The following is a 13,247-nucleotide window of genomic DNA, read 5'->3' as shown; positions in this document are numbered from 1 at the left end:
CCCTGCGTCTCCGGGCCCCGCTGCAGCCCCGGGGACTTTGTGTGCATGCCCCGAGCCGCGGCCGTGGGCCTCTGCAGCCACCATCTTCAGGGAAGGAGGGTGCTCGGGAGGCGCGGCCTCGGGACGCGGGCCCGCCCCCGCCGCCCCGCCGCGCGCTCGCCCCGCCGCGCCGCGCCCGGCTCCCACTTCCCCTCCGCCCGGCTCGCGGCCTCGCGCTCCCCGCCGGCCCACGGAGCCCGCCCGCGGCCCCCGCGCTCGCAGAGGCCGCCATGGGCCCCGCGCGCTGGCTCGCGCTGGGCAGCCTCCTCGCCCTGGGCGCGCTGCTGGAAGGCCGGCTGGTGGGCGAGGGGGACGCCGGCTTCGGCGAGTGTGACCAGTTCTTCTACGCGGAGACCCCGCCTGCGGGGCTGGCGGCCGAGGGCCACGTGAAGATCTGTCAGCGCTCCGAGGGCGCCGAGCGCTTCGCCACCCTGTACAGCACCCGGGATCGCATCCCCGTGTACTCGGCGTTCCGCGCCCCGCGCCCCGCGCCCGCCGGCGCGGAGCAGCGCTGGCTGGTGGAGCCGCAGGTAAGCGAGGGGGTGGCCCAGCCCCTGCGCGGGGCTGGCCTCCGGGGGCGCCTTGCAGCCGCCTCGGGGGGTTGGACGGAGAAAAGCAGCCCCCGCGCTCTGGGTGGCAAGGTCGGGAAACCGGGGTTTCGGATCCACCCACTGCGCCCTGGGAGTTACTGCCCATCTCTCTCCCGTCATCGCCACCGCGGGAGCTCCGGGATCGTGGTTCGAGCCTCCGCTTTAGCCCAAGGGGGAGGCGGTTCTCGCTACATTTCTGTGTAGACAGCCGCAGTGCTTCATTCATTTCCTGAATAGTGAGGAGCGTGAGACCAAGACCCCGGAGATCCTTCAGATTAGCGGGAAGGCTCGTCTGGGAGCTCACAGGCCTTGGCGCTGGTCATTGTCACAATTTTTAGGGGGTGGATGGGCATTTTCATGCCCATTTTGCAAAAGGGGAGATCAAGGCTCAGGGGCAAGAAGAGATTTGGGGAAGACCACCCAGCCCTAGGGCAGGCCTTTTGGCTAGAAATTCACTGCCTTTCTACTAGGGAAAAGATTCCCCTCTGCAGAGGCCCCCCCCCCCCCCCCCCAGCCTGAAAACCCTTCCCTATGCACACAACATCGAGTAAATTATACCTGAAGTTGTGTTGAGGTAGGACAATAAAATGAAGGTTTAGGTTTTTAGAAATGAATGGGATGGTTACAAATAACGTGGAAACATTGGCTACCTTTAATTAATGCAAAGGACAAACCTGTTTTTCCTGACTCTTTATGTCTGTATTATCAGACCACTTGGAAATCATGTCAGCTCTCAAGGTATTGTGTCATGTTTGGTGAGGGTGACCAAACACTCCGAGAGGCCCTGCTGAGCCTTACGTAGCACGATGCTGCCCCACCTCAGCTCAGCCAGCCTCCCCTTTGGTCAGTTCTCCATCTCTCACCAGCCTCCCACCTGCCCCTGCACCTGCCCCAGGGGCCGAGTCCACCCCAGCTGGCAGAGGAGCTAGGCCACTTAACCTCCCCATTCATGGTGGCCACAGCTGTGCAGGACCACATGGGTGAACTGGAGACCTGCTTTCAGGTGCTTCATTCAGGACCCGGGGGTGTGATCTCTTGAATCTCATTCAGATATTTCTAGCTCTGAGAGTTTGGCCAGGGCTCAAGCAATCTGCACCTCAGTCTCCTTACCTTTTCCACCTCCATTCCCCCTCCCTCACCTGCTGATGTCAGAACCTATGAGATCAGGCATGTGCAAAAGCCTTTGTAAACTGTGCACACTTAAGACATATAGTATGTAAAATTAGTTCGCCCCAGCTGCACCCCGAGCACTCTGTACTGTCCTCCAGCTCATTAGGCATTGTGATTGTGGGCCTGTGAAGAAAAGAGATGATCTGGCCTTTTCTCCTTGAGGAGCTCATGGACGCCTTGGGAAGACAGAACATACATGTGAGGAAGACACAGGAATGCACGCTAAATAAATTTCAGTTCAATTCAATTCAGAACATACTTGGTAATCTCCTACTGTGCACCAGGCACTTAGGGTGCCAGGAGAATAGAGTGTAGCTCTTGAACTCAGAGGCTTTCTGGTCTGCAGGTGAAGCATGCTGGGTGGAGAGGTGGCTTATATGAGTTTTTCCATTGACTAGCTGTAAACTTGGAGATAAGAACAGGATGGCTCTGAGGAATAAACGAGTTACTATAGACAGTGTTCTCTGAGAGGTGCCTGGCACCTGAGTACTAGGTCCTTGTGACATAAGCAAAACCCCATAATTTAATAAAGGTAAACAAAGTCCTATTATAATTAATCTGTCTTGGAGGTGATAGGGGAGAACCTTAGGGTTGGGGTGACATTTGTGCTGTGCCTGGAAGGATGAAAGCAGAATGCAGAAGGGAGACCGGAGGAGGAAGGCGTTAGGAGCGGAGGGAACATCACAGGAGAGAGATGAAGATTAAGGGATTAGTGATTAGTGTAGGGAGTGGTTGGAGCAGCTGAAAAAGTGCATGGATTACAGTCTACTCACGTGTTCAGAATGAAGGGGAATAATGGAAGGGAGGGGTCAGGTGTGAAGGAGTAATCAAGGAGGGCGTAGGGAGGCAGCAGTTATTGAAGGAGTCACAAAGGAGCAAGGTTCGGCAGAGAGGAAGCAGACAGAACCTCACCTCGCCCTGAGCCTCTTGGGGGTGGGAGCGGGGAATGAGGAATGGGGACTGAGGAGATAAAAGAGCTTGGGGAAATAGTTGCAAGTGGCAGCCCTAGAGGTGAGACATATAGCAGTTCGGGAAAGTACAGGAGCCAGAGTTCTTAGCTGGGGAGGTCGGAATGATCACAGTGGCTGATGCCTCCCTCTGCAAGATGGACTTGTGTCCCCCTGACCCCCTCCCTTCCCTTCCCGCTACAATGTCAGGTGAAGTCGGCCAGGAGCCAAAGGCTGTCGGGAGGGGGGAGAAGCTGCAAGATGAGATGCAGGCGGGCTCTGGAGCACACTGCAGCAAACCTGACCGCCCTGCGGCCTGCTCCCCAGGCTGCCTCACTGCCAAGGTCCCCACTGCAGAAAGACGCCCAGGGCTCAGCGTGGACTTCTGGCTGCTTCAAAGCTATTTGAATTCTGAGTCACCTGTGCCCACATCACCTTTTAATGAGGTCAGCGTTACAGAGAGGCTGAGCAGACAGGGGAGGAAAGGCAGAGGCCAAAGGAGCTTTGGGCTTGCCTTTGGTTATGAGTCAGGCAGGGCTGCGCTGGCCCTGGGGCTCCCAAAGCCCGGTTCAGTAGCTTTCATGGCTGTCCTGCAGTTTCTCTTTGAAAAAACAAAACCCCTAAATTGAAGGATATAGAAACTGAGTCACTCTTATACTTAAAACCTTTAAAGTATTGGCTGCCCCACACCTGCAGGACAAAGTTCACCCTGCAGAATACAGTTTACAAGGCCCCTATGCCCTGTCTCCAGCCCCAGGCTCCTTTCCTGCTCCTCCCCATTCTCACATGTGGGCTTCTAACTATCCAGCTGCCTTGAGTGCCCCTCCTAAAGCGTGCGGTGTGTTACATCGTTTCTTTGCTCAGGCTCATTCCTTTGCCCAGTATGCACTTTCTACACTGCCCGCATCCTGCTCCTCACTTCTTCCTCCCCTACTCCAGCCTGTAAAACTGCCAAGGTGTCACCTCTTCCCGAAAGAATTGCCCACCCGAGTTAGGTCCATCCCTCAGCGCTCCTATAATTTCTCTATTTTTGTACTTCCCACGTTGGTTTATGATTACCTGCCTATGTGTCGGTCTTCCCAACGTGAGCCCTGAGGACTGCACCCTACTCATGCTTGTATTCCGAGTGCCCAGGGTGTAGAAAGCACTCAATCAGTATTGAATAACATAATTTGATATTAGGGTCAGGCAGGCAGAGAGCGGGTGAGATGTTCAGCTTGGACTTTCTTGGTGGGGAGCTTACTGCTGCAGCAGCTTGTCCTGTAGCTGGCCAGTGGCCACTGCTACAAACATAGCCCATGTGCAGAGCTGGAACCTTCCTCGCAGTCCACCCCATCAGTCCTAGCTCTGTCCCAAGTGATCTGGACCTCTGCTCTGGATAACAGCTCCTTAGTGTCAGACACACGGCCCCATGTCTGCCCGTGTTGGGGGAACTTAAATGGACTCTTCTGAGGAATAGAATGAGAGCTTTAAGAGGGAGCAGAGAAAACACAGCTGCTTAGGTTTTCTTGTTGTTAATCTCCACCCAAGGATTTTTTTCCATTGATTTTTAGAGAGAGTAGAAGGGAGGGAGAAAGAGACAGAGAGACAGAGAAACGTGAGAGAGACACATCGATCGGTTGCCTCCTGCACGCACCCTGACGGGGCTGGCAATCCAACCTGCAACCCAGGTACTTGCCCTTGACTAGGAATCCAACCCGCGACCCTTTGGTGTGGTGCTGGAACTCTAACCACTGAGCAACACTGGCCAGGGTGAACTGTCTTAGCTTTTATATGGAATGTGGTCACCTTTAAATTGAGAATGAGAAGGCAGAAAGAGAGAGAATATGTGTTCCCATTCTCATGATGCCAATGAGGTGGAGGTTTCTAGTCATGACTCCAGAGACCTGAGAACTGGGTTCTAGTTTAGTACAGGGAGCCTCAAACCATGTAGTTTCTCAACTCCTTTCCACTGATGGAAGAATTTGTGGATGAGGTGCCAGTAATGCCTTTCTGAAGTACATTGTCAATTCATGCTAGAAGCTAACATAATACCCTATCATTTTATAAATGTGAATACTGGAAGGATATGCATGGTTTTATATTCAGCTTATACTTATTTAATCTTGCAAAAATACTGTGAGGTAGATACCATTTACTTCATTGTAGAGGTGAGGAAACTGGCTCAGAGAGGTTAATTGATGTGCCCAAGGTCACACAGCTTGGATTTGGACTCATGACTATTTGCTCCTAGTCCATGCTCTCTCCTTACCATATTCTCTTACCTCACAGTAGATCCATTACATTAATGGTGGTAGGAATTTAATGCTTATCTTTTATGGGAATCTTAATTTCTACTCCATTTCTGTTTCTCAATAGTTGAATTACAAGTGAGAGCACATACTTGGTCACATTGGTGTTGATGTAGTTTCAGTGGAACTACAGTGGAAGGGACATTCTGGTGAACTGCAAAAGCATCCTCCTAAAGTGCCCAGTGAGGTCACATTTCAGATCTGAGTAAATGCATGTGAAGAGTTGTCACAACTTAGAACCTTAAGTTCTTGATCTTTAATTTCCACCAATGTCTATGGCCGTACCACCCTGAACACACCCAGTCATGTCTAATTTCCACCAGTGGCTTCTTGCCTACACACCCTAGAACTGTTAGACACACTGTCAAATTTATTCCAACATCAGTCCTTTTCTCATTGTGTCAGAGAACAAATAGATAGTAGACGTCATACACTTAAATTTCTGTGTAAGGGATGCAGCAGATAGGACAATTCTGATTCTTACTCCCCAGTTAAGAGACTCAAGTTCAGGTTCCTGCTTTGCCACTTACTGGCTATGTGATCTTAAATTCTTCCAGTACAATTTTTCCCATCTGTTAATTAAAGGTAGTAAATGTTAATTTCAGAAAGTGATTTTTACAAATAAATAAGATAACACACATAAGCATGTAGCATAGTACCTGAAATATGGTAAGGTCTTAGTAAATACTCACGTATATACTCTATTAAGGTCTTAAGTTAATTAGGTGTTAGATTCACACACACATGAATGTTGGAATAGATAGACGACTCTTACAATTCTATAAATCTTTCCTAAAATGTAAACTAGCCCTCTGTGTATCTTCTCAAATGCAAGGCCTATGTCCCACATTCAGAAAGTGCATGGTGGAAGATTGAATGAATGGAAAATTGAATGGATAGATTTAGGTAACTGAGAAAACAACAACAACACAGGTGCCAGAAATACCTCTACCCTCCCTGTCCTGATCAACCAAGAGCTGTGTTGTCACAAAACATTCAGTGAGCAATTACATTCCAATCTATTATGCTGAGCCTGGCTAAGGCTGGGAAGCACCTGACTGAAAGGGCTGATACCAACATCAATCGCTCACAGTTTCTTTACTGGAGTGCAAACAGCAAAAACACCAGTCACGAGGGCTATTCATTGCATTTTCTTCCTTTTCTGGCTTTTTATTTACCTCTAGATTCAGTGTTTCCATTTGATTTGTGGTCAGTCTCAGGAGCAAGTTAAGCTACTTGCCCTATATTGGCAGTACGTTTTAGGGACATTTTGTCCTGAAACAGTCTAATGGTGGTGGATCTGTGCGCCATTCTTTCAGTTCAGACTTAAATTTGGACAATCCAGGAAAGGAACTATCGTTTATTGATCCCGTACTACATGCAAAGGTCTTCACAAATTAACTCATTCATACAGTCTAGGTATTATGCTCCATGTTTTATAGTTTAGGAAACTGAGGTTCAGAGTGGTTACATAACTTACCCAAGGTCACACAGCTGCTGGATGGCAAAGCCTGGATTGAAGCTTGTGGCTGCCCACCTCCAAAGCTCTTGCTTTACTTTTCTCCTTAGTATTATTTCTTCTCTGTCCTGCTGTCCTCCAATCACAATATCAGTGTTTTCTCTCCATATTCCAAATTGACTGACTAGATTTGCTACTTTATTTTTATTTGGATGAATTAATTCAGTTCTTTGGATGATGTATAGCTTTGCTTCTAACACACAATTCTGAAAATTCCACCTCTGGATTGTCATTAGCTCAGCTGTTAGCTCATGCTGATTGAATGGTGCTTTCCTTGAGAAATACAGGTTTTATTCTTGGGGTTTCAGATTTCTCTTCCTTTTATGCTGTCAGCTTGACAAGTGAAAATTTGAGAAAATAAGTCCTCCCACTTGCCAGTAGCTGTCGCTTCCGATGATCTGGTCTTGCTCCTAGAATTACTGTTGGTTCACGAATGTTTTCTCCTTCAAGTTGCATATCATGCCTCCCGATTGGTTACATGCCCTTGTGTTCCATAGAACCTGACATCAATGGCAGCGATAATTCGTCGCCTGCTGATATATCTATTCGGCCACTGAAAGGAAGGAGAAATAAAGAAGAAACTGACTCATAGGGCGAACCAAAAATAGAAGCAGCATTTAGTATTCCAGTCATGCGCTTACTGACCCAGTGCCTACGGAATTGTGGCTCAATCAAAAGGGTCTAGCTGAGGGTGTTTTACATTTTGAATCAAAACTGAAAATAAGGGTCTTTTATTTTGCAGAGTAAATAGTGTTTGAAAATATAAATTGCATGTTCCCATTGACTTGCACCTTAACTTTAAGGATTACTCTCTCTTGAGTTTTGACTGACCTTCAGTTGGCAGGAATACCTAATGCATTCACAAAACCCTGGGGCCTCCTTTGATTAATTCATCAACAGATATTTATTCCAGCACCTGCTATGTGCCAGGCACTGTCCTAGGCCCTGGGAATACATCAGTGACTCAAAAATCCCTAATCTCATGGAGCTTAGTATCTAATGGAGGACATAGGTGATAAAATAAATAAAAGGCATAGATTATTAAGTAGTAAAAAGTATTAAGGAGAAAAATAAAGCAAGGTAGAAGGATATGAATTATCAGGGAAAAGGTTAAGTTTCCAGGGAAGATATCACTGAGGCAGTGACTCTGTACAGACCTGAAGGAAGTGACAAAGCCAGTCATGCAGGTACCTGGGGTATGGATGGTTTAGCAGAGGGAACAGTAAGTGCAAAGGCCCTGAAGCATGAGTGTTCCTCCAGGTTTGAAGAAGAGGCCAATGTGGCTAAAGAAGGCCAAGGAGATGAGGTAAGACAGGTGGAGCAGGAGATGGCAGGCCATTTAAAGCCTCCTAGATGATTTGTAGGAAATTTGGTTTTTATTCCATGCAAGACAGGAAGCCATTGTACCAACTTTGAGCAGAGAGTTTTGGTATGATCTGATTTACATTTTAATAGCATTATTTTGGTTGCCACATTGAGAACAGACTGTATGGGTTCAAGGACAGAAGCAGAGAGACCGGAGAGGAGATTTCAATAATCCGGTAAGAGACAATGGTGGCTTGGACCAGGGCAGCGGCAGTCTAGTTCTGGATATATTTTAAAGAAAGAGCCAAGAGCCTTTGGGGTGAGAGAAAGGAAGGAGTCACAGATGACTCACGGACTTTGTCCAGAACAACTGGAAGAATGGCATTGCCATGAATAAGATGAAGATACTAAAGGAGAGGCTGATGTGAGACGTGCTAAGTGTGAGACACCTTCAGGCTTTCAGTGGAGCTGAAGTAGGGGTCTGGAGCTCACTGTGTACTTACCACACACTGGGCACTCTCCTAGACTTTTTTTCCACATGTAATCTCAATCCTCACAACCACCATAGGAAATAGGTGGTGCTGTTTTCCTTCTTAGACAGAAGAGGAAACGGAGGCACAGAAAGGTTCAATTATTCCATTTTCATGGAGATAGGAAGTGGTGGAACTGGGGTTTGAACTTGAGCTGACACAAGGGAACACAGGGAGCTGCTGCCTCCGTTACCAAATCCATCGATGTATTAGGAGAACGTCTCTTTAACTCTCCTGAATGAAGGTCCTCTTTTGAAAGTTCACACATTCATTTATCAGGATCCTATAGAGCAGAGCGTGTTTCCAGCCCCATAGCCTTGTGCCAGTGAATGTCAGGTGCTCACAGCCTCCGGCGTACCTTCGTGCTGCTTTGGGCTGAGGGTGCTGTTGCCCCCTTTTGCAATTTCGCTCTATTCTCATGGTGGTGGGCACTTCCTATGGTCATTACTCTCACAGACATTCTCCTTAAGGCACCAGATTGGGGTGGAGGGGAATGGATCATCTAGAAACTCGGGCAAGCAACAAGTATTGTTCCCTCGGTCACAGTGAGTGTGGCAGGAATAAGGGAGGGGCCTCATATCTGTGGGGGCATGGAGCTGTTGCTGCTGGGGGTGGGTTGGGCACTGTGCCCGAGCCTTAGGTGAGCCCTGCTCCCGACCCGAAGCCAATTGCCCGAGGGTGAGTATAAACCACACCCTCCAGAGATCCACCTCTAGAGCAAAGGTAGAGAGAGGACAGGCTGATCTATCCTTCAGCCCTACTTGGTCAGTTCAGGAGCTCCTCCCATGCACCCAGCCTGGGAGTAAAGCCCAGGGAAGCAAAGCCGGTTGACAGCACACTCTGAAACTTAGCCCCGCAGTGCAGTAAGCCCTGCTTTGGGATCGGAAGAGCGCCTTTGCTCCAACTCAGAACACCCGGTTTCCTGAAAGTGCAGAAACTCTCTTTTCCTCTATGACTGGTAGTAAGCTGAAGTCCGTCCCCTGTGCAGGTCCTTAGGTCTGTCCTCATATCCCAGGTTATCTGGCTTCCACCCGTGCGGTACATGAGCCTCTGCTGTGTGTTTGGGAGATGGCAGTGTTGGTTTCAGAAAATCTCCTGGCCATCGCCTTACTATTTATAGCTAAGGGAAGACGTCCATCCACATCACATCAGTTTGTTGATTCAGTTCACCAAGACGCATGATTGAATAGGCACCATGTAAGGAAATGGCCACTATTTATGTTTCTGAAACACTGGGCATCCACCATGGTCTGAGGACACACGGAAACACGGGGGAAGGAAAACCAAGTTTATGAACCGTAAAAGATCTTTCCTCGTTCTTGGCTGTCTCTACTGCGTCTGGACCTCGGCACCCATGATAATATCGGACGGCTCCCTCGTGGCTGAGTGGTCCGTTTGGGATGGTTGATGACTTTGCTTCTGCACCTCGACTGGACAGACTTCACCCCTGTGATCCCCACCTCTGCTCTCTGAGGTCCAGGCTCCCATCGTCTTTGTCTAGGCCTCTCTGCAAAACTGCTCCCTGACTGGTTAATCCCTGCCGCCTGGGTCTCCCCTAGCCTGTCTCCACTCCGAAGCCAGAGAATCCTCTCAAAGCACTAATCCCATCATGTCTTCAGCAGTCTCACTGGCAACCTTTTGGGACTCCCCATTTTTTTTAGAGAAAGATAAGCCCTTATCATGGTCTCCAGAGCCCTGCCTGCTCTGTCTTGCATTCCCCTCCCAGCCTTATTTGGTGTCACAGACCTCACCAGGCCTTTACCTCGAGCCACTTTGGCTTATTTCTGTGTCTGTTTTTAAAAAAATTTTTTTTAAATTTCCATGTTTTCTTCCATCATAGGGCCTTTGGACCTGCTATTTTTTTGTTTTTGTTTTATTGTCTCCCATGATATTCCCAGCTATGTCAACCACCCAGAATACTCTCTAGGAGCACCTAACATACCTTTTTTTGCTAGGGTGTTACAATTATACATTTATTTGCGTGACTAATTGAGTTCCACCCAACTAGACTCTAAGGCCCATGAGGGCAGGGCCCAGGGCTGTTGTTCCCCATTGAATCCTCATTGTCTAGCACAGGGGCCAATAAACTTTTTCTCTAAAGGGCCAACTGGTAAATATTTTAGGCTTTGTGGGCGATATAGTTCTCTCTGTTGCAACTATTCAACTGTGCTGTTTGAGCACAGAAATAAACACAGACAATACATAAATGAATGAGTGTGGCTGTGTTCCAAGGGAGCTTTATTTATGAAAACAGGTGGTAGGCTGGATTTGGCTCACAGGCTGTGGTTTGCCAAGCCCTGGTCTCGCATAATGTCTTCACTTAGTAAGTGGTTAATAAATGTTGAAGGTTGAGCACTCAGCAAATATGGATTGAACAGTGGCAGTGAAATATGAAGGTTTTCAATCCTATTCCTATTATGATGTGGCCCCCATAGATCTAGACCTATAATTTTCAACTAACCTTCTTAATGTGGTTGTGGTTGTCATTATTTATAATATTGAGGGGTTTTGGGTTATACAAGTAATGTATGCTTATGATAAAAATTTTTTGAGCATTTTGGAAGTATATAAAGAAAAAGATCTCACTTCTCACAGATAATAAATCTTTACAGTTTGTGTGTGTATGCACGTGCATGCTAACATTCCAGAAATGTCTATCATTCAGAGACACATGTATATTTGCATATCCATTATTCTAGTCAACAAGTTTCAGCACACACTTTTGGACTCTGTGAAGCCACATATAACAAGCTCTCAAACCACCATCACATCCATGGAGTGGGAAGGTGAGGGGGCTCTTTCGATAAATACAAATAAGTTATTTCATTTAGAAATAGAAGACCTAGGCATTTCGAATGCAAAGTCCAGTTTATCACATTTTTCTTTCAAGCTCACATCACATTATAACTCATGGACGGTTTAAAATAATCCCACCTTCTTTCCCCTCCCCATGTCCCGAGCAGACATATCCTTTCCTCTTGAAGGAGACAGAGGCCCAGGAGTCACTGCCCAAAGTCACAAGGCCAGTAAGTGGCAGGGCTGACAGATGGCCTCATTTCTAATCTGGTGTTTTAGTTCTAATTCTAAACCCTGCCTCTGTATAGTCCATGTTTACAGGATTTTGAAGAAGAGTAACATTTCAGAAACTCAGGAGAAAAGTCAAAGAAATGGCCATGACTTTGCCTGAGGGCAGACTTATTAGCCTCAAGTGAGAGTTATGCTGTGGAAAACGGGCTAAGGGCTAAGTCCCCTTCTCAAATGATATTTATAATGAAGTGTAAGTTTTGCCTGTTGCCTTTGGAGAAAGGCTCTCTCTTATAGCTGTAATCTTGTATGGAGATGGCCTAGGGGCCTTTCCCAGTTTTCAGGTGAGGGTGAGTCCATAATCGAGGTGACAGTGGCATCTTGCGGGCCGCAGTTCTGTGCCCAGGTAGCTCACTGACCAGGCTCGTTACTGCTGTTGCTTTTGCTGCCGTCAATATTGGGTACCATTCTGTTCCTCCAGTCTGGCCACAGGCCAGGACCCATGTGTTTTCTCTCATTCATTTACATAATAAATGTGGTTGAAGCCAATCAGAGACAAGAATTTATCATAAATTTGTTCTCTATGAATGAATTGGGTTTAAGAGGTAGGCAGGTGGGCATGGAATTACAGGGATCTTCAGTGACAGAAACAAGCTGACCCTGTTCATTATCTGTTCATTTATTCATTCCTGGTCAGCAGATCTAGAATTTTAGCATAGGAAAAATGAGTAGTCAGACATCCAGCTGCTGACTGATACTTTTATCAGTATTATCATTATCATCAGCAGCAAAACCACTTATTGAGTTCTCAGGACTAAGCCAAGAAGTAGAGCCTAAGACATGGTGCTGGAACAAGACCCCGCCCCTGCCTGCAGGTGTCCTGTTACTTAGTGGGGAAGGCAGATTGTGACCAAGAAAAAGTGGTTTATTTGTCTCTTGCTACACTATTAGCCCTGAAGGGGCAAAGACGGAAACAGAGTGGTTAAGAAAACAGGTTTTGTAGAGAGACAAAACTGGCTTGCGTCCCAGCTCTGTCATTTACCAGCTGTGTGGCCTTGGACATGTTACTGAATCTCATGGAGCTCAGTTCCCCATCTATGGCATGGGGCTAATAAGTTGTTCCTGTCCTGCAGAGGAGTTAGGACGATGCGGTGTGACAGTGTGTACAAGAGGCACTCTGCACTGTGTCTGAGCACTCAGTGCAACTACATTAAGTATGTTGAATAAATAAGTAACCTTTGCTTCCCAGGTTATGCCTGCCTTGGAGGTCACCAGGATGAGGCTTACCATGGCCCCAGGTCCCACCCAGTATTATTGCTGAAATGGTTCCTTGGTCCATGCTGGGAAAGTGAGAGGTGGCCAAACAGGAGAAGAAGACGGGCTGGGCCAAGCGACAGATGCAGTACACTGGCGCTTTGTCAATGTTATGCCCACCTTTAGCAAAAAGAAGGGCCCCAATGCCAACTCTGAAGACCTTTGTCATCCTGGCTTTGTCTAATAAAGCCACTTAGCCCTGTCAAAACAAAAGTCCACATTCCTGCTCCACTGCCACCTTCCCTGTGACTGGTCTCAGTTTTTTCTCTGAGTTCAATTGCTCCTGCACTGTCCTCTATGTTACATTGTCCACTGATACCTTCCCTGAATTTGGTAGAAGTTCTTCTCTCTGTCCCCTGGGGTACCCCCCTGATCTGTTCCCAGACTTCTGGGACCACAGCAGCCTTGTATCTTCATTTGTTCCCGAGATTTAATCCAGGTATCTAGAAGGTTCCACACCTACAAGGTCCCTGCCCCAATTCCCTCAGGGAGCTTAGTGAGTGAGTTCTCATAAGAAT

General features: G+C 47.7%; 1 protein-coding gene across 1 annotated transcript in view; it reads left to right on the top strand.

The window, feature by feature from the left end:
• The first annotated feature begins 264 nt into the window (after positions 1–264).
• ENDOD1 (endonuclease domain containing 1) overlaps positions 265–13,247 on the top strand; it is a 32,870-nt gene continuing 19,887 nt past the window's right edge. The window contains exon 1 of the mRNA XM_016206688.2: positions 265–569. Within this exon, the coding sequence (XP_016062174.2) occupies positions 270–569 (300 nt within the window). The 5' untranslated portion in view covers positions 265–269. The remainder of the gene's footprint in view (positions 570–13,247) is intronic.

This window comes from Miniopterus natalensis, chromosome 11 (assembly GCF_054644295.1).
Source record: "Miniopterus natalensis isolate mMinNat1 chromosome 11, mMinNat1.hap1, whole genome shotgun sequence".
Classification (NCBI taxonomy): Eukaryota; Metazoa; Chordata; class Mammalia; order Chiroptera; family Miniopteridae; genus Miniopterus; species Miniopterus natalensis.
This window is presented reverse-complemented; position numbering and strand designations above follow the sequence as displayed.